Source organism: Vulpes lagopus, chromosome 10 (assembly GCF_018345385.1).
Source record: "Vulpes lagopus strain Blue_001 chromosome 10, ASM1834538v1, whole genome shotgun sequence".
Classification (NCBI taxonomy): domain Eukaryota; kingdom Metazoa; phylum Chordata; class Mammalia; order Carnivora; family Canidae; genus Vulpes; species Vulpes lagopus.
Window position 1 is genome coordinate 68,891,379 of NC_054833.1, and position 21,861 is coordinate 68,913,239.

Below are 21,861 nucleotides of genomic sequence, written 5' to 3' on the forward strand. Positions count from 1 at the left end.
ATATCTGAGCATCCACACATTTTCGATGTTACCTATATTTTCTATTTGTAGTAGCATTGAAATCTGTATTTCAGTGGCACTGAAAATGCATAATGATTCTTAGAAGCATTTACACAGTGAGAGAAATACACAATTATGTAAATTAAAATGATTCATCCTATGCCACCCAACATTACCTTGCACAGCTACGTGCACCAGAGGTTCACATAACACACTTTGGGAGGTGTAGACAGGGTGCCTGATGCTCCATCTGTCCACCCTCCAAGGGCTAACAGGCTGTCTCGGCTTCCTGAGGCGGCTGTAACAAAGTAGCACACACTGGGTGGACTAAAGGCAAGTCTCTGTCCCCCACTTCTCCAGGTGTGCCAATTGGAATCAAGGTGCCAGCAGGAGCCGCTTCCTTCTGAGGGCCGCAAGGGAACCATCTGTTCAGGGCCACTGTGCTTGGCCTGCATCTTCCTCTCTGTGTCTGGAGTCAAATTCTATCCTTTGTACAAGGACACCAGTCATATGGGATTAGGGCCCACCCCCACCCCTCATTTAACTTGATCACCTCTGTAAAGATTCTATGTCCAAATAAGGTCACATTCTGGGGAACTGAGGGTTAGGGCTTCAACACATGAACTGGGGGGGGGGGGGGGGGCGGGGATGATGACAACATCATTCAGCCCATAACACAGGCCCTGCCCAAGCCCACCTCTGCTTCATCTTTATGACAAGCAAGTTGGCTTCTAAAAAGTGTCTGCCCAAGACACGTGTCTGTGGCACAGTCAGTCCCTGCAAGGCAAGTGGTGACACCCTGGCTGCAGTGTTTCCTATAGCCATGTCCTTGCCAGTAGCTGATCCTATTACACGATTGACACTAAAGCCCTGTAGCTGATGTAGATGTCCCAGCATGGTGACAAGATAATGGCACATTTGGGAACCTCACAGGTGCTGCTTAGGCGGGAAGGCTCTCTTGGAAGGTGTGCGGCTTTCTACCTCAAGTTTTCCAGCTCTACCCATCCAAACCCAGAGACTCTAGGGGATGTTTCTGGTACTGTGGGGGGAAGTCAGGGCTGCTGAAAATGTAAGGTGCTGAGTGTCTGATCCTGGCAGCCATCAGACCAAACTTATCTTGGTTTTTGTCAGTCGTTTGATTGCTCTTTGGTGTCTGTGTGTGTGTGTGTGTGTGTGTGTGCACACGTGTGCGCACATGCTTGCACATATGTGTTTTAATACAGGGATCTCGTTGGTAGACAGTAAATCTGAAACTCTAAATACTGTCCATTTTATACATGCTCTGGATAAAATTCTGTTGGTTCTATCTGAAGCATCTCTTCTGACTACTGCCACTTGTCACAGGCTTGGAGCCAGGCTCCTGTCACTGCTCCCCTGGGTGAGTACACCAGCGTTCTCTGGCCTCTCTGTCACCTCCCTGTCCCCCAGCCCAGGGCTCAGCAAGCTTTGCTGAAAAGGATCAGAAAGTGAGTATCTTGGGCTTCAGGACCATTCGGTTCCTGCTACAGCTGCCGGACGGTTACTCAGCCCTGCCACTGTAGGGCCCATTCAGCCACAGACAGTATCGAGCAAGCAAGGATGGCTGTGTTGCATAAAACTACTTCTAGAAACAGGAGGCAGGCCAGATTCGAACCTCAGGCCATACTTGCCAAGCCCACCCTATTACAAATCCCTGCCTAATAGCTTCAATGTCCAGATCACTTCTGACCCTGGCTCTGTGGAGTGATTTGTCTCTCAGCAGTGCATTGTTTTCACTTGCTCACTTGTGTGTCTTGTATTTCTTTAAGGAATGCCGGATCTGTGTGGGCAGCAGTCAGACAGAAGGAAGAGGTAGGGATGCCTGCAAACGGGCACACCTCTTCTCCTGCCAGGCTGTCAGTGTGAGCAGTCAAGTCAGCCAAGCTAGGAGCTGAGGGGTTTGGGTTTTGTTGTTACAGTCACCTTTTGTACCTTGCTAGCTGCAAAGTGCCCCGGTGTTACCATGTTCTTGGTGGCAGGGGGTGGCTGGGCTGGTGATATTCCTGCTACGAACTCGGCTTTACACCTTCCCTGTGTGCCACCTAAAAGGTGCCTAAAGAGGCTCTTTCTCCATTCTTTGCTCTCTGTAGGTGTTAAGTCTACCATTACATCACTTGGTGCTGGCCCACCTGACGGGTGGCGGAGCCACCTTCCATCCTGGTGTCAGGCAGGCCATGTTCCTGGGCTGAGGGGCTGAGCCTTTTCCCGTGATGCTTCCCTCCCCTGGGAATGGACAGTTTCCTGCCCCTAGATGGAGTAGAGGGTATTTGCCTTCCTACTGCCCACAGTGGGTATATCATCTGTATCCTGAGTTCACAGCCCCTTCCCCAGCTTTGGTTTTTTGAGAAAGAAGAGTCTGGGGGGCTGTGAATACTTCCAGCAGCCAGGGCCCCACGCCTGCTCCTCTGATGGAGGCTTCCTGTGGTCCCTGCCTGGTGCCTGGTTTTTATGAGGTCCAGTGGAAGTCTGTGGAGAAGCATCTGCAAGTGGGTATCAACTCCACTTGTTTGACTTTCCCGGTTCTGTGCTCTCATGCAAGCCTTCAAATCATGGGAGGACTTGCTCTTGCCCATTTTCATGGCGGCTTTGCCTTCTTCCTTGCACTTGGCCACAGGTGGCCACTGTTCATGTCCCCTCTCTCCTTGGAGGCACCTGCCTTCCTTAGACTCCAGGCTAGTCGGTTGCCCTGCAACTTTAGCTCACAGATGGACTCAGAGAAGATATGGTTTTGTGGATTATCCAGCTATATTATCATTTGAGAAGGAGTGGCCTTCTCTCTGGCTTTCTCCTTCCTAGGTGGCCTTGGAAGCCAGGGTGATCTTATAAAAATATCAATGACATCGTGTCTTTTCACTGCTTAAAACTCTCTCATGGGTTCTTGACACAGAACAAAATCTCCAGCTTTTACAGGGGCCTCTGAGCCCATGTGTTCTGGCCCCTGGCCTCCTCTCAAAAACTCAGCTCATATCACACTCCAGGGCACCCACCACCCTGCAGCCCCACTCACCCTCATCCTCCAGCCCTGAGGCCTTTGCGTTTGCTGTTCCCTCTACCAGGAATGTGCTTCCCTGCATCTTCACCCAGGTTGGAGGGGGTGCTCCTTTAAAAAAAAAAAAAAAGATTTTATTTATTTATTCATGAGAGACACAGAGAGAGGGGCAGAGACATAGGCAGAGGGAGAAGCAGGCTCCATGGAAGGAGCCCGATGTGGGACTCGATCCCGGGACTCTGGGATCACACTCTGAGCCGAAGGCAGGTGCTCAACTGCTGAGCCACCCAGGTATGGAGGGGGTGCTCCTATTGTGCAAAAGTCAGCTCAAATGCTACCTTCTCAGAGCCCCCTCCCCCCCACCCCCAGCAGTTTCTCTTTTCCCTGATTTCTTAAAATCTCAAAAATCTCAGAGAAATGATTTTGGAAACTTCTCAAAATTAATTTTTGGTACAAAGGAGATAGGGAAGGGAGAGATTTCCTCCAGCTGTGCTTCTCTGGCTCTTGGTATTTTACATGAGCTATCTGGGCCAGCAGTTCTCAGCCTTAGCTGAACATGAGAATCCCTGGGGGAAAAAATCTGCAAAAAAACCTCCCAAAACTCCAGACGCCTGCACCACACCTTAGATCAATTAAATCAGATTCTCAAGAATGGGGAGGGCCAGGCATCCAGAGGCTTTTTAGGCTCCCAAGTGGCTCCAGGTGAAGAACCAGTGGTCTGGTCCTAAAACGGGCCATATCACCCACCAGCCTGACATTTGATCTCTTCCCAAGAGACTAGGGACAGGTCCCCCATCTGCTTAGCAAAATACCTTGTTTCTCCTTCCTAATTTTTGTTGACACTCCATCATTTATAGATTCATCAAAGGAAAAATACCAAACATATGCTAGGAAATGGACATAAGGGCTTGGTATGCATTTTCCCTTGTGAGTCAGAAGACACACCACAGATCCTAAGAGCCCCAAGCTTGGCTTTCAGGTTTAGGGTTTTAAAAAATATTTATGTAAGTCTTACTACATGCCACGCATTTTTCTAAGCACTTTCCACATATTAACTCAAATTTTTTCCATATAATAATCCTATGAGAGGATACTAGTAGTGTTCCCCATTTTCTAGATGAGGCTCAAAGAGTTTAAGTAGCTCACCCAAAAGTACCCAGAACCAGGATTTATGTGCAGGCAGCCTGGCTCCACATCCTGTCTCTTAATCACTGGGCTGTACGACAGAGAAGGTTTAAATCACAAGTGAAAACATTAGAGAAGCTGGAACTTGCATCTCAGCATGCGGTGACATGCCCCTGACAAGGCAGAGAAACCACATGAATGCATCGGCATGGAAAGCATGAAAAATCCTGGCTGGAGACCAGGAGGAATTTTTCCACTGGCTGCTCAGGAGAAGCAGGCCACAGCATAGGTCAGAGGTAGCAGTGGTCACACAGTGTCTCTCCCGCAAGCCTTCCAGACTTGGCTTTTAGAATTGACGGGAAACCACAGCGTGGGCTGGCTTCAACAGTGGAGCCAAGGGAGCTCGCTAAGGTGTCCCTCTGAGCCTTCATCTTCCCATCTTCAAGGACACGCTGTTCCTTTTACCTGGAATGTTCTACTTCTCATAGCCTGTGCTCAGTTTCTTAATTCCTTCAGGACTCTGCTGGGAGGTTGTCTTATTGAAGAGCCATTTGACCACCCGTGTAAACAGCACACCCACTGCTGTCGCGCTCTGGCCCCCAGCCTCTCTACGAAGAGCTCAGCACAGTCTGACGTATAGGTGTGTCCCCCACACTGACTGTACCCTCCGTGAGCACAGGACTGTGGGCTCTCGCTCCTGATGTCCACAACAGTACAAGCCCTGCATGATACAGGCTGTCAAATAGTTGCCAAATGAGTGAATTCAGGAGCCCAATGGGATCACTGTTAAACTCTTCACTAGTTTGAACATTCTATAGAAATGCAACTTATTTCATCTTTCTCTCTTAGCCACTGGCATGGACATCCATTCATGACTGACTGGTATCACCATCAGGAGAAGCAGGGAGAAAAAAAAAAAAAATCTCTAGACTCATCAGATGTCAGGATTGGGGAGGAGTGTATCCCAATCACCCATTTTAAGCTCTGCCTCTTCTCATCCTACAACCGAGGGGCCAGAGGGCTCAAAAGAACCACCAGCCCGAGGAGCACCCTCAGTGAGTGCAGCGCCCCAACTAGTGCTCATCTCTTGTCCCCTGAAAAGATCCTTTCCTGCTCCATCAAACTGCTTTTTCAGGAGCAGACCGATCCACTGACAGAAAACGGGGAGGGCGGGGGACGTGGAGCTCCGATCAGGCCACAGTAGTATTCACAGATTTGCTGCATGAGGAGTATTTGTCTCCAACTTATAGGAGCTCCCACACTGGGATAAAGTGTGTAAGATTTCAGGTGGATACATTTCTTCTTATGAAAAAGGTGGAGTATGCCTCCTTCATCGGCAGAGTTGTGTGTGCAGACAAGCTGCTGGGGACCTGGAGAAAGTCAGGGGGGCCTGGACCAGTCTCCTGGGGCTTCAGCTTTGCCCTGAATTACACTGGCCATCATGCCCATTGCAGGAGGCGACTTTGTGTTTGTATTAATGCATGAGTCTGAGAGTCCCAGGAGACAGAGATGTCAGAGTGCGGTGGATGCTTGGTGCACACCCCAGGCCCTCCCAGGACTGAAGCATCCGGTTCCCCCTCTGGAGGAGGGAACAACAATCAACAGGGCCACCTCATCCACACCACTGTTGCCCCTGTCCTGCTAAGTGTCACTTCCTCCGCCAGGCCCCCAACTGCCCTGTAAGGTTGCCAGAGCACTCTGTACCCACGATTGTTCACAATTCTTACAGACATTAGGTCCGTGCTTATTTCCTTTCCTGCAAGTTCCTCGGGGACAGGACCTGGCCTCTTTCTGCCCACCATCACACTCCACTGGAGATCTGTTATTGAAGTCCCACACTGAGCAGGAGAGTCATTTATTCAGTGAATACTGTGGACCAGGTGCTATGTTAAGCGCTGTAGACTAGATCTGGGCCATCCCCATTTTCACATATCATTCTTTTATTAACGCAGCCCAAGACAATAGTTTTTCTTTAATCAAAAAAAATTATCTCTTGCTCACGTAACATGTCTGTCCAGTCACCTATAGGTTCTCCTCCATGTCATCCTTCCCCCAGGATATTCTGGTTGATGGAGACTAACTGAACTTTGCCAGCTGTTGTGGCAGATGGGTAAAGAGAGCGCAGAGAAACATGCACTGGCTGAGACTGCCCAGAGAGCGTGCATACGATTTTTTTTTTTTTTGTAATGGAAGTATGTTTGACCCATTCTGATTATTCCCCCAGCTCCCAAGTGTATAGTGGGCATACTTGGCACTTTGGCAGGATCCCCATGTGACTTTTAATCCGCTAGGTGAGGGCTACTGTGGTTGGAAGGACTCTGGAAATTCCTGGAACTTCATCTCCCTTACCAAGACAGTAAACCAGAAGCAATATGTATCCCTGGGGCGGGTCTTTTCTTTCCTTCTTTTTTTTTTTTTAAGATTTTATTTTAGAAAAAAAGAGAAGATTTTATTTTAGAGAATGAGCATGAGCGGGAAGGAGGGACAGAGGGAGAGCAGCAGACTCCCCGCTGAGCAGGGAGGCAACTTGGGGCTCAATCCCAGGACCCCGGCATCATAACCTGAGCCAAGAGCAGATGCCCAACCAAGCTACCCAGGTACTCCTCCTGGGAGGACTTTGGATTTACACCATCAAAGAATTAAAAGACACAGCAGCGGTATTACCAATCACAGTCCCATTTAATTCACCTGTATGGCCTATGCAGATCTGTGGGAATGATGGCTGACTACTATAAGCCTAATCAAATGCTGTCCAATTGCAGTTGCTGCCACAGACAGGGTGCCACATTTACTGGAACAAATCAACATGGCTCCTGGCACTAAGTATGCATCAATTGACCTGATGAATGCAGTTGTGGTTTTTTTTTTTTTTTCCATACCAATTTGTAAGGACCACCAAGGCACTTTGCAATTACGTGACAGGGCCAGCAGTATCCCTCACAGTATAGACTAGGGCTACATTAATTCTGCTTTCTGTTGTAAGAGTCTATATACATTATCTATTGCCTTGATATTCCGTAATTCATCACCCTGGTCCACTATATTGATGGCATTTTGCTGGCTGGATCTGATAAGCAAGTAGTAGTAAATCCTACAGAAGCTTTAATAAGACAAGTGAACCAAAGCATGAGAAATAAACGCCCCAAACCTCAAGCCTCCACAACTCAATGAAGTTTCTGGGGGCTCAGTAGTCTGAAGCCTGTTCAAGATATCTTCAAGGTAAAGCATAAATTGCTGCAAGTTATACCACCTACTCTATAGAAAGAGGTACAATTCCTGACAGGGCTTGTTGGGTTTTGGAGGTAGCATACACCACAGTTGAGTGTGTTAATCTGACCATCTCCAGAGGCAGCATATGGCTTCCAGTTGCATAAGGACCTAAGTTCAGGTTGTCATACATGCTATACTATCACTCAAATCTTATAATCCAGAAGATCCAATGATACTCAAAGTGTCCATGGCAAATAAGGATGCTTTACGGAGACTCTAGCAAGAGCCAATAGGAGAGAAATGACACAGATCTCCAGGATTTCTAGGCGACTCCAATCTATGTCCTCCTCCTCAGATATGTATTCTCCTTTCTAGAAATAGCTCCTGCTTATTTCTTGGACTCAGCAGATTGAACATGTAATCATAAGACATGAGTTGGCCAGGCAGCCCGAGCATCCCGTAACAAAACAAGTGGTCTGACCCACTTGGCATTAAGGTTGGGCCTGTCCAGTGGCCATCTATCATGTTTGGGAATGGCATGTGAAAGAGTGAGTATAGGCATGTCCAGAAGGTAAATTGCATGAACAGGTGCCTCAGACTTGCAACAGACACCTACTACATGGCATCAAGTGTTTTTTTGTGGCCAGATGACTGAGGACACTTACAGTGATGAAGGAAAATCCTGAGCAGAACTCTGAGCTGTGCATCTGGGTACCCACTTTGTCCGGAGTAAGAAAGGGCCAAAAGTAGTGACCTACACTGATTTGTGGTAAGTTGCTAGCAGCTTGGCTAGATGGTCAAATACCTGAACAGGATTGACTGATTGATTTAAAGATATTATCTATTTATTCACGAGAGACATAAAGAGAGAAGCAGAGACATAAGCAGAGGGAGAAGCAGGCTCCTCACGAGGATCCTGATGTGGGACTCAATCCTGGGACTCTGGGATCATGCCCTGAGCCAAAGACAGATGCTCAACTGCTGAGCCACCCAGGCATCCCACCTGAACAGGATTTAAAGAATTAGTGACAAGGTCTGGTTGGGGACAGACCTCTCAAAATGGGCACAGACTACAAAGATATCTGTACCCATGTGAGCCCACCAGAGACTCCCTATAGGTGATGCTCGTTAATGATCAGAAGACAAAATGGCATGCTGTCTGGATGTAGTCAGCTTCCTTCCCCAGCCACCATGCTTGCCTGGTGGACCCATGATCCGAAGAGCCATGAAGACGGGTGGGAGCTAAAATAGGCTCAACGTCTTAGACCTGCCCTGCCCGAGACTCACTAAGCTAACTACAGCTGAGTGCCTAAGCAGCTAACAATGAACACTAACACAGAGGCCCTAGGATGGCATTTCTTAAGAGGACCAGCTAGCCCCACCCGGCGGCAGATTGACTTCACTGGGCCTCTTGCATCATGGAGGGGGCAGAGATTTGTCTTCACTGGAATAAACTCATATTCTGATGACAGACACGCCAGCCCTGTCAGCAGCACCAATCACTGTCACATTCCACAAATTGCTTCTGATCACAGAACCCAAATCACAGCAAAAGGCATTCGTGAGCAACAGGCTTGTATCCATGGAACTAACTGTTCTCACTACATCACCCCCCTCCTGGAAGCAGCTGGGCATACTGAGGACTCAGCTATGGTGAAAGAATGGGGTTCTACCTTTCAGGGTAATTTTTTATGTCTTTAAGCCAGAGACCATTATCTTGTGCGGACTCCCTCCTTTACAGCCAGAATATATGGGTCTGAGGATCAAGGTGTGGGAGTGGAGTTGGCACTTCCCAGTACCTTTTTTTTTTTTAATTCATGAGGTGGGGGGGGGCGCGGCGGCGCAGAGACACAAGTAGAGGGAGAAGCAGGCTCCATGCAGGGAGCCTGACATGGGACTCGATCCTGGGTCTTCAGATCAGGCCCTGGGTCAAAAGCAGGAACTAAAGCGCTGAGCCACCCGGGCTGCCCGGCACTTCCCAGTATTACACTAATAATCCAATCAAAGCATCTTTTTATTCCAGGCCTGGAAAATTTGGTCTTTGTTGGCTTAGTAGTCTTAGACCCTAAGGGGAATATTTTCCACTGAGCGACACAACACTGGTTCTGAGTAATATGAAGAGCATGCTACTCTGTGGGGACAGAGGACTACACCTGGGACTCGGGAGATTCTCTGGTATCTCTTGGTGTTTCCATGTAAGGGAAGTAAAGGCAATTGCAGCAAAGGTTCCTTAAAAAAAGGGTATTTCAGCAATAAGGGTTTGGGTTAACCTGGTAAAAAATCAGTTAAGGGAGTTTTTGAGGACAAGGGAAGTGTGGAGGGAGTAGGGATTGGGGGGAGGGGGATGTCACAAATGTCAACTACAATCCGGTGACCAATTACAGAATCAAGGGCAGCCATAACCGTGCACATTTTCTCCTTATATTTTCATGCACTTTTCTCATTTGGGGCACTTACTCCAAATGCATGTTGTTATACCACATCCTAGGCCTGGTCACTAAATGCGGGCAAGGATTCCTGCATTTAAGAAGCTCCTCGGGATGCCTGAGTAGCTCCGTGGTTTGGCACCTGCCTTCAGCCTGGGAGCATGATCCTGGAGTCCCGGGATTGAGTCCCACATCGGGCTCCCCACAGGGAGCCTGCTTCTCCCTCTGCCTGTGTCTCTGCCTCTCTCCCTGTGTCTCTCACGAATAAATAAATCCTTAAAAAAGAAAAAAGAAAAAAATAAAGAAGCTCCTCTGTTGACTATTCCAGTGACTAACTCTGAGAGGGCATGGTTGTCCTGAATCCCGGATATGTCACCATGTTGCCCACCAAGAGGAAGAAAGGAGGGTCAGAGAAGCAGTGAGCCAATCAGAGAAAATGAGAACATGTGGGGTGCATGGACATCCCCCAACCCCCCTCCCCACCCCCCAGGCAGTCACTGGACTCGCCCAAACCAAGTAGGAGCTCTGGTCGCTGACCTCGGCAGGGTTCCTGTCACCTCAGCTCAGCCCTGGCATCCGCACACAGGAGCCTCTCATCCACAGCACCCTCTCTGGCTGCTGTCATTAGGAAGAGGAGAGTCGGCTAGTTTTCAGAAGAAAATGTTGCTTTATTATGACATAGGAAAGACTACAAGCCATTAAGGGAGAAGAGTCGACAGTTCCTCAAAATGACAGGTAAAAGGGAGGTGTAAACATCTTGGTAATAAAATCCACAGCACAATCATTGGAATCTTTTTCTTACAATTTTTGTTTTTAAGGTTATAGTAAACAAAACAGTCACTTGAATTGTCAAAAGAACGGCCATTTTACCCAAGGAAAGCGTACACACCAAGCCAAAGGACAACAGCACGGGGCTATGTGTTCTGGGGGTGGGGGCGCTGCCGCAGGAAGGAGGCCTGGGCGATCCTGCGCCCTGGAGAGGAGGCCCGGCTGCTCGGGCTGCCCACCCCCGGCCCTAGCCCGCCCCCACTCTCCCAGCACAGACACTGCTCAGAACTCACTTCAGACCTCAGAAGAGGAAAAAAAGCCCAGTTTCACTGTGAAGCACTGAAGTGATGGCCAAGATCTCAAAAATACAGCTTATTTTAAAACCACTGGAGGGAGTGCAGGAGAGGCTCACCCAATGATCCCTTAGTGTCAGATGCACTTGGTAATGACCTGAACACATACACAGGGGTGGTTAACTAGGAAACAAGGAAGCCATTTTCCTGAATCGAATAGCTGGCTTGGGAGCAAGAGAAAAACTCCAGGCCCATCAGAGTATTTTGTTGGTAACAAGGTAAATCCCAGCACACACGGCGGTGGCAGGATGTCTGCTGGCAGCACTGCCCAGGGTGCCTGCCGTCATGGGAGCTTCCCAGTGGCACACAGACAGGTGACTAGTTGGAACCCTAGTGCCAACAGGGAATAATGAGAATGAATCTGGATATTATAAACATTTACTAAAGTCCTGTCTACAAAAGAGAAACGTGGCCTCACTGTCCTCAGACTTCATGCTCTCGGAACAGCTGCACTCTCCTGAACATAAGCAGAAACAGATGTGGGAAGCAGGGCCGGCTGACCACAGGGAACCTATCAGAAAACCCAGGTAAATCCAGTAAAGCCAGGTCACAAGGCAGCATAGTTCATGGCTCAGAACTCTGCAGGCCAGCTTTAGTCAGCTCCTCCTTTTGCTTCTTAAGAAAAGGCAATGGCTCCCCCAAAAAGAAATCTCCAAGTCTCTCTCAAACACACACACGGCTCAGGCATGTGGGGTTTGAAAACCAGCACCCACCCATATTTCTGATGATGACAATCTTAAAATGCATATTCCTAAAATGCAGAAACACAGTGAGCCTGAACTGAGCAAGTACTTTAAAAGCTGCATCACTAAGGACTTTGTCATATATGATGCTGCTGCAGCTATGGATCATTGTTTCATGTATTCTAGCGTCTTCCACATTGAGTAATAACTACCCAGCTGCTGCTGCTCCTACCCACCTCCTAACCTGACTAGCTAGTGAGCCAGATTTGGAGCACTATTTTTGTATGGCCTACCAGCTAAGAATAGTTAGCACATTTTTAAATAAGGGGGAAAAAATCCATGATATGTGAAAATTATCAAATTTCAGTATCCACAAAAGGTTTTATTAGAACACACCCATGCTCATCTGTTTATGTATTAACTACGACAGAGACCACATGGCCCAGAAAGCCTCAAATATTTACTCTCCAGCTCTTTACAAAAAAAAAAAAAAATCTGTGGTGAACCTGAAACAGAGGGGCTCCCAGGGCAAGCAGTGTGTGTTCTAAGAACTACAGTAAAGCGGTTTCTCCTCCCTTACATCTCTGGGTTAAGTTCTCAGAAATGGACAATCTACGTGTGGGTGTGACCAGACAGATGCATGCAAGATATCTTACAAGGAACACTGCAAACTGTTCCATCTCCCCAGGCGGCTCCTCCCTCTTCTGACCGGCTCATCACAAAGCCATCTCCCCACTATGGTTTAACCGACATCAAAGGTAAAGCAGAGGCAACAGCACTGGCACGCAGGCTCCGCTGTAAGCCACCCCGGCTTCCCTCCCATACATGAGCCGCCATGCAACGACAGGGACAGTGAGTGGGACAGGTGGCCAGGAAGAAAATAGGAGGAAGGGGACAATGAAGCCACTGGACCCTTCATTTACTCCAAAGATTCCTAGGAGATACCTGTTAGCCTCAGCCTGACTCTTGTCCGCTGCACCTGTCTTAACCAGGCAACTGATGCTTCGAAAGGGAAGGGGAGAAGGAAGGGGAGCAACAAAACCACCACCGATCAAAAAGCAAGATTCACTCTCGAGAATAAAGGAAAACAATCTAATAAATTTCAGTATAAATTCAATAATTAATTCACGTTACTACCATTACGTTTGTGAAAATCACCATTGTGGAAAAAGAGAGAAAAGGGGAGAGAGATCAGAAAATGTCTATTTCTAAAAAAAAAAACAAAAAAAAAACAAGAGAGAACACCTGGGCTGACGCTTCCACATGCAGTTTGATGCTAAGTGATTTGTGGAACAGACGTGCTTGGAAACCCGTTAGTGTCTTCTGTTCCACAGGCTCGGGGACAAGGCGGAGGCTAAGAGCTCCACGCTGTATGTATTTAATACTAAACTCACAGAGAAAGATGCTTTGCGGAGTCTTCTGTCCTTACATGATGTCTGTGGCTCCTGTACTTCGCTGCTTTAATGGACCCATGACTTTCAACCAGGCTGGCGCCTTGTTAAACTGCACCACCGAGTGTAAGCACCGGGACCAGTCCCGCTCCCCCCTCCCCCCACCCCCACTCCCCGCCATGTGGTCTCGAGGGGCACCGGAGCAGAGCCAGTGACACATCAAAGGTGCCCAGTCCCGCACACAGCGCGCCTGCCATTTGGCTGCTTCTGTCATGCGGGTCCTGGAGCCTGGTTCCAAGCACAGTGCTTGTCCATGCAGACGGCACGAGCCCGGGCACCAACTGTGGCTGTGGCAGGGCCCAGACTGCAGAGGAATCCGATGTTCTCCGGGGCACTTCTGTGTGGGTGGCGGCTTCATGACGGGGAGGATGGGGATCATTCTGTGAGGCTAGCCAACTCATCGCCTTCATTGTTTTCAAACCAACTGCAGATAAGGCTACTCATACTCCAGGAACTGTTTGTGGTAGAACAGCAGGTATCTGAGGAGGTGAAGACAGGAAGCATGCTTATAGTCTAACCCATGGAGGCTGAAGCAAAACAAACCCTCCTCCTGCAGGAACACTCGTGTGGTGGGCTCAAAACATGCTGGTGGTCTGTTTGCTGGGCTGGGTTTGGGTCGTTGGTCCCCACGGAGGAGGGGCCTTGGCTCAGCAGTGAGCCCACAGTGAATGCCCGTCCTCTCACTTGTGCACCAGGAAGTCACAAGCCCCATCAGCCCTGCTTCCCACACACCCCCAGACTCTGCTTCTCTGCTCTTCCATAGCTACTGCCCTTGTGGTGAAGACTACTCTGGAGGAAACTCTTACAGCAGCTTCTAGTTCAAAATCCACCCCTTTGGGCAGCCTCCTCACTGGCCACAAAGCCGTCCTCTCAAACACAAATCCTTCTACACAGACTTTCTCAAAGGGCGCTCCACTGCTTGGGGTAAACATAAAGTGCAGACGCCTCCAGAATGCTCACGGCAGCTCATCTCAGCCTGTCCGTGGACCCCGGGGCTCTATGGACAGTCTCGAGATGAACAGGGACTTAAAGTAAAAGGTGGATGACAATGGGCCAGGGAGGGATGAAATGGGCAAAGAGGAAAGGAGTTCCCTAAGGACCCACATGGCTGCTCATGCCATGGTGAACATAAATGACCACCACATTATCTGTGTTAAGTGATCGACAGTGACCTCGCCCATCCAGTGACCAATCAAGGCTGACTTCCTGTCAAGCCTTGTTCCTTCAGAGCCTCAAGGCAAACACCCCAGAATGGATGTGCACCAAGGTAGTTAGCTGCCAGCCTGAACATACCCCTCACTGTCCAGCACGTCCTCAATGCTGGCCTTGGTGATGATGGCATCATCACATTTGAACCACTGGTCCTTGTGCTGCCGAATGAAGCTGGTGTAGTGGCCACTCTCCAGGGTCCCCTGGTGGTTAACTACGGCAAACAAGGAGTACCTGGATTGGGAGCACGGGCGGGGGAGAGATGGAGCAGTCAACTCAGTTTTATTACCACCAGAAACAGCTGGAAGCCTGCAGAGTGAATAGCCCACTGACCCCATATGGGAACACCCCAGGAATGAGCGCTGCTGTACAGAGAGCATGAATGCCTGCCTGGTCCGCTCAGCTCTCCAGCTGCTTTGCCAGAAACCACACTTTGTGGAAGTGCAGACAGCTTCAGTACTGGGAATGCTATAAGCAGGCTGTCCTTTGTTCTATCAACCCATGGTAAGCAGGGTAGTAAAGAAGAGAACAGAGGTCTTCCTGCAATGGGAGCTTTATGGTACAGGTGTGAAAAGTCCTTTCCCAACAGGGCTTGAGCATTCTCAACAAGGCTGGATAGCAGCAAGACAGGCAGCAGGCCAGTGGCCAAAAGAAACCAGGGCTCTGCCATCATGGAGCCCTCCCTGCCAAGCCTTCCAGTGGTCCCCGGCTCCCCACTCACCCTCGAGAGGCCCATGGCAAACCCACAAGCCAACCACTTACTTATTGTCATTGTTAAGACTATCCGTTGGCTGCTGGTACTGTCCATTCATCCTGCTCTCTTTGCTGTAACAAACAACAGCAGCTACTTAAAATAATCAACCGAGCAGACGCATGGCTCCAATAATGATGGTACTACTACCACTGGGGCCTCCCAGAGCAGGTGCAAGACCAGGTGCGTTTCAGACAAGCTTTCTAGTTCTTCCAGCAACCCTGCTTTCTAGGGGGAGACTATCCCTGTGTGAAGGTGAGGAAGCGAGGCCAAGGCCAGCCCACACAGACCTAACCACACCTTACTGCTTAAGGCAAGTCTGTAGTGATCAGTTATAGGAGCCCCAGGAGACTAATGCACGTTGAACGTATGAGCAAGTGTCGCAGTTATTAGGAGGATTTATTTTAAGTAGTCCAGGATTATCAAGATTTAAAAATGAGGGAAACTGAATCTATAACTGCAAAATCCACTGTTGCTTAGCTGTATCCAAAGTCCATGACATCAACAGCCACGTTGCTTTGTGTGATCCCACCCGATCACTTGCCAAGTCTGACAGAGGATTTGCTAGAGAAAACTCAAAGCTGAAGCAGCAGGGCTGAGGGAACTCAACTGTGTCCTGATTTAAGATCAGGATAACAATTCAGTTTTAGCAGGTATGCTTCTATCAATGTCAACCCAGGACCCCATGGAGCCATGCCCTTCCCGATCACACATATAGTGCGCCAAACCCTTTCATACCTGGATGCCATGAAGGGAGTCATGTCCAGTTCCAGGGGGAATGACACGTATGTGGTGATCTTCCGCCTCAGCTTGGCCGAGTGTTCAAATCGCTAGAGAAAATGGGTAGAGGGGAGAGAAGGAAGAGGATGAGGCTACAGGGATTTCTTCCAACAGTGCGTCTCTGGGCACTCCCAAAAGTGGGCTTTTTCATTTTCTTTCTCAACTGCCATTCAGAGCGTTGAGACTCAGTAACACATATTAATCCATACAAATCTCATTTTTGGGGTCCAAAAACAGTCTTGAAACAATGGGATTGTTCAAGGCGACTGACGCCAAGTGTGCAGGAAAATAATCTTACATCAAACCCAGCAAAGTGTAAGGTGGTAGAAAATAGAACAGGTATCCATAAGCTCTGGAAGCAAAAATGGACATATTATTCCTCTCACCAAAGACATTCCTTTGACTAGACTGGGGCTACTGAATCCAGCTAGCAAGCCAGGAATGGTTTGGGTTTTTTGTTGAAAGGGTCATAAAATAAAACAAAGACCATAAAAACAAAGATCCTATGTGGCCACGAAGCCTAAAATATTTACTATCTGATCCTATACAGAAAAGGCTGACCAATCTCTGGACTGGATCATAATGCTCTGTGTTTGTTTGCTTTTAAGTAAAAGAAAACCAGAAAACTTTGGTGTTGGGTGTGGTGGTGGTGGGGAATCTGGGGAGGAAGAGGAGTAAAATCTTAACCCCCCATCCCCAGTAGAGTAACTCACACCCTACTTTCATTATGAAGTGATTACTCTGGTTCACCACAAACCTCTCTGGGCAAAAGAGAACAGGGGAAGAGTTACAGCTTCTGTTCTTCACTGTTCCTTACTGAGTCACTAGAGTTACAAAATGTACCTCTATACACCAAATCTACAGACTCTAAATTGTACTGGGGCTTAAAAATTGAGTTGGCCACTGGAGTCTGCTTTCTAGAAAACTTACTTTGAGATGAAAACAGGCTACAATGGGCAATTTCTTCATGGTGAGCTGCTTGGTGGACTCCTGGTAGCTATGGCAGCCACTACACTTGATCTTGGCACTGCTTCCTAAGTGCTCTGGTCTGGTAAACCTGCAAGGCATTTTAAAAACATATTTTTAGGGAAAAAAAGATGAGAGAGGAGAAAAAAGAAAAGAATTAGTTTATCATTTTCAATGGGCTAATTTCTCTACTAAAAACATGAATACAGTTAGGAGTATTTATAATTTCACAATGAAAACAACAAACTATTTCTTCTTTCGTATCCCCTTATCACTTTAAAAGCTATCTTAAATTTTTTTAAATTAGGGCAGCCCAGGTGGCTCAGTGGTTTAGCGCAGCCTTCAGCTCAGGGCTGATCCTGGAGACCCGGGATTGAGTCCCATGATGGGCTCCCTGCGTGGAGCCTGCTTCTCCCTCTGCCTGTGTCTCTGCCTCTCTCTCTCGGTCTCTCATTAATAAATAAATAAGTAAAGTCTTAAATTTTTTTTTAATTAAACGTCCGGTGAAATAGTAGTAATAACTTTCTTTTTTTTTTTTTTTTTTAACTTTCAAACTACTTTAAGACCCACCAATTCAAATTTTCAGAAAAATGAGAACTCACGTTCTTGAAAAAAACTGTGTACACAAATGTTTTTGGCAGATTTTTTAATAACCAAAAATCTCGGAAGCAAGACGTCCTTCAGTGTGTGAATGGTTAAAGAAAGTAGTACGTGATGCCAAGGAATATTAGTCAGGAACGAACAGGAACAAGCTATGGGTACACACAACCTGGATGAATCTCCCCAGAATGTTGGGGGACTGGGGGAGGAGACCCAAAATGTTACATGTTCTATGATTCCATTTACATAACATTCCCAGAATGTTGAATTTGGAAATGGAGCACAGACTCATGGCTGCCAGGGGTTAAGAGGCAGTAGTGGTAGGAGGGACCCGCAGGGATGGAAATGCCTGCTTCAATGTCAACATCCTGATTGTGATATTGTACTGTAATTTTACAAGCTGTTAGCACTGGGGGAGACTCAATAGAGAATACTCAGTTATTTTTTATTTATTTATTTATTAATTAAAGATTTTATTTATTTATTCATGAGAGACACACACACAGAGATAGACAAGGGCAGAGACACAGACAGAGGGAGAAGCATGCTCCATGCAGGGAGCCCGACGTGGGACTCAATCCTGGGTCTCCAGGATCACACCAGGCCAAAGGTGGTGCTAAACCGCTGGGCCACCAGGGCTGCCCCTCAGTTATTTTTTATAAATGCACGTGAATCTGTATCTTAAAATAGAAGTTAAATTTTAAAAATGGGGAAATGATCATTTTCTAATGATGAAAATAGATCACACCATAGATAGTAAGTTGGCAAGCATTTCTGACACAGGTGGTGGCTACTAAAAAGAAAAATCCATAAAACAGATGTTTCCGTATGGTGTTTTGTTTTTTTTTAATTTTATAAAGTATGCTTCTTTCCTTTTTTTTTAAAGATTCTATTTATTTATTCATGGGAGAGAGACACACACACACACACACACACACACATACACACACACACACACAGAGGCAGAGACATAGGCAGAGGGAGAAGCAGGCTCTATGCAGGGAGCCTGACATGGGACTTGATCCCAGGTCTCCAGGATCACACCTTGGGCTGAAGGCGGCGCTAAATCGCTGAGCCACCCAGGGTGCCCCCAATATGGCAAAATTTTCTAAATGTAAAGCTGAAAAACAAATAAAAACCACCTTTTCACCACTGGGTCTGGAAATCTTTGTTTACCCTTCAGAACTCTGTCATCTCACTAGGGCAAGACGATGCCCCCTTCTGACCACTGCCTGCCCTGGAGGTGCCCCGGGAGTGGGAAGCCAACGAGACAGCAGGTAGATCTTATAAAGGAGGAACACAATAAAAAATAAAAAAATAAAGGAGAAACACCAGAAAACAAGGCATCTGAACTGTGGAAGGAGCCTTGGTGTCCATCAACAGATGAATGGATAAAGGAGATGTGGTCTATGTGTACACTGGAATATTTCTCAGTCATTAGACATGACAAATAACCACCATTTGTTTCAATGTGGATGGAACTGGAGTGTATTATGCTGAGTGAAGTATGTCAATTAGAGAAGGACAAACATTATATGGTCCCATTCATTTGGGGAATATAAAAAATAGTGAAAGGGAATAAAGGGGAAAGGAGAGAAAATGAGTGGGAAATATCAGAGAGGGTGACAGATCATGAGAGACTCCTAACTCTGGGAAAGGAACAAGGGGTAGTGGAAAGGGATGTGAGCGGGAGGATGGGGTGACTGGGTGACGGGCACTGACTTGGGCACTTGATGGGATACGCACTGGGTGTTATGCTGTCTGTTGGCAAATTGAACTCCAATAAAAAAAAAAATACAAAAAGAAAAGAAAAGAAAAGAAAAGAAAAGAAAAGAAAGAAAAGAAAAGAAAAGAAAAGAAAAGAAAAGAAAAGAAGAAAAGAAAAGAAAGAAAAGAAAAGAAAAGAAAAGAAAAGAAAAGAAAAGAAAAGAAAAGAAAAGAAAAGAAAAGAAAAGAAAAGAAAAAAAAACAAGGCATCTGAGAGGGTTTGCTGCAACCTACAAGAACGAGCCCATAAATGCAATCTGCAACCTGCAGAGCATGGGTAATTCTGTGGAAAGTGATGTTGTCTTTTCAACATAGAAATGGTAAGGAAACCAAAGGGAGACTGAAGCCTACGGATTTGCGAGGGGCTTGTGAAACCAAACAACGAAGTGTAGTGTGTAGGCCTCGTTTGGATCCGGAGTTGAATGGACTGTACAGAATAGTTTTTTTATAAAGCCAACCAGGGCAGTTTGAACACTGGGTATCTGACTGGAAGAGAGAAGGTGCCCAGGTTTATAGTGAAGACTTTGGATACACGTGACTAGCCATGACACTAGCCCATAATCCAATTTTCCAACTAAAACCAATTTGGCACCACCCCAACCAAACCACTCAGGAACACACTGGGCCACGACCACTTCCCTGACATCTACATGGACTTCCCCATTCAGCACAGGGTGACAGCAGGGCCTAGTATTCAGGCCAGTGTCACTACCAGGCAGAAATAGCACCCTGCACTGAGGACAAACACTGACTCTTAGAACTGAAGTCCAAGGCCAGCCCACAGCTGAAACTGGGCTGAAGACTCTGCCCATTCAGCAAGCATTCAGAAAACAGGTGACTGATGGTGGAAAGCAAAGTGCCCGAGGCAACAAACCTACCCAGCCTGGTGGCAAACAACACTTCCTTAAAGGAGCCCTCAAGTGCCTTCCCCAGTGAAGGAAGGAAGCGCCTCTGAGGCTCCTGCTACCAGAACTCACTTCCGTGATAGGTCCGAGTTTCCTGACATGCCGCCTTCGTGGCTTGTGAAGTCACACTAGAGGTATAAACATTTTACTCACCCTCGCATTTGGATAAACATGCTTCAGCCAGTTATAAGCACTTTGCCAACTAGTACCAATTAACCAACTTATCAATAAACAACACACTGCTTCTCATGAGGATGTACATTTTTTTAAACATATGCCAGTGCCGTAGAAAATGCTGAGTCCAAAGTCCTCTTTTGATGTTTTCTCATTTATTTTTCTGGAAGTTCCTGATACTTTGTCATTTTTCTTTCCATGTGCAGTGCCCCTAAACTGAAATACACTTATCCCCATATCCTTGTCATCTCTGCCAAATTATGCTAACCTTCTGGCACCAAGTATGTCAACCAAACCTGCTTCAACACGAAGAAAACGTCCCACAATGTCAAACATGAATAGGGTCCTAGCTTCAAATTCACATAACCCTGAGTAAAGAATGGACAACAGGGCTCAACTCACGTATCTTCTCCATTATCTATCTGTGCTACCCCTCCACCAAAACTAGGTGGGAGACGGGGTCCATTTTCCTTCGTGAATTTTACCACGAAAGCCAGGTATCTGCTTTTCCCACCCACCAGCAATTTGGCCACACGACCTACGCTTGACCAACTGAATAGTCCTAATTTGGAATCTATCTGGAAAAATCGTTCCAAAGAAGCAACGGTAGGAAGAATGTGTCCTGCTGGGTGCAGCACCTCAACTGCACTTGAGAGCGTCCAGGCCAGTAGCAGGCTGTATGTTTCTGGATACTGGTCCCCAAGCCATCTCAGGGTGACCACCTGTTCACTGAGCTGCATCCTCTCTAGCCTTCCTGTGGATGCTGTGAGCTATCCAGTATCTCTGCTTCAGTCCACCAGAGTCCATTTCTGCCACTTGCAGTTGACAGCACTCTGACCTGGTATACACAGGTAGTCACACGTGTGTCGGGCAGAAGACCATCACCACACAAGGTGCTACGGGGGGACACGAACGTTGTAGGAGACATTCTCCTCCCCTGAACAGGCTGCATTTCAATCCTGACTGAGGAAGTATAGCACAGACAGTAAAAGAGCTGAGACAGCAACACAGTGAAGGAGCCAAGGGCTCCAACCACAGCCACCTGCAGGCTGTCATATCTTGTCTCATTTTCTATATTGGACATTTGAAGAAAATCCTTCAGGTGGCCCTGAATTTCTTAGGACTTTCCTCTGACCAATCCTACCCTGAGGAGCCTCAAGGCAAGGAGAGACAGGTGCCTGCAAAGAAAGACCAGTCTTGGGACACCTGGGTGGCTCAACGGTTGAGCATCTGCATTCAGCTCAGGGCGTGATCCCGGTGAGTCCCAGGATCAAGTCCTGCATCGGACTTCCCTGCAGGAAGCCTGCTTCTCCCTCTGCCTATGTCTTTGCGTCTCTCTGTGTCTTATGAATAAGTAAATGAATCTTAAAAAAAAAAGAAAGAAAAAAGAAAAAGACCGACCAGTCTTTGTCTACAAAAGCGCCGGTGGCACTCTTACCTTCTCAAGCAGTCCGTAAGCGTAGTGGTTCCTGCTACATGGCTTTCCCCATTCACCACACTGCCTTCACTCCCTGGGCTCAGGGGCCAAAATGGGGTGGAAGAGCCAGGCAGATCTAAACTGATGTCCCAGAAGGGGTCTATGGTGGTAGAGACTCCACTAGAAGCAAGAGGAGATAAACACACCGGTGAGAATGGACAGCCACATGGCCTCAGAGGTAGCACCTGGCCAACAGCATCCACATGTTC

The 21,861-nt window shown here is 47.4% G+C and overlaps 1 protein-coding gene across 1 annotated transcript in view; it reads right to left on the reverse strand.

Annotated features, from left to right (window-relative positions):
* Positions 1 to 10,415: 10,415 nt before the first annotated feature.
* USP22 (ubiquitin specific peptidase 22) overlaps positions 10,416 to 21,861 on the reverse strand; it is a 46,035-nt gene continuing 34,589 nt past the window's right edge. Inside the window, exons 8-13 of the mRNA XM_041771440.1 lie at positions 21,614 to 21,772; positions 16,694 to 16,820; positions 15,722 to 15,813; positions 14,995 to 15,057; positions 14,317 to 14,466; positions 10,416 to 13,502 (exon numbers count right to left, since the gene is read on the reverse strand). Coding sequence (XP_041627374.1) covers positions 13,460 to 13,502; positions 14,317 to 14,466; positions 14,995 to 15,057; positions 15,722 to 15,813; positions 16,694 to 16,820; positions 21,614 to 21,772 — 634 coding nt within the window. The 3' untranslated portion in view covers positions 10,416 to 13,459. The remainder of the gene's footprint in view (positions 13,503 to 14,316; positions 14,467 to 14,994; positions 15,058 to 15,721; positions 15,814 to 16,693; positions 16,821 to 21,613; positions 21,773 to 21,861) is intronic.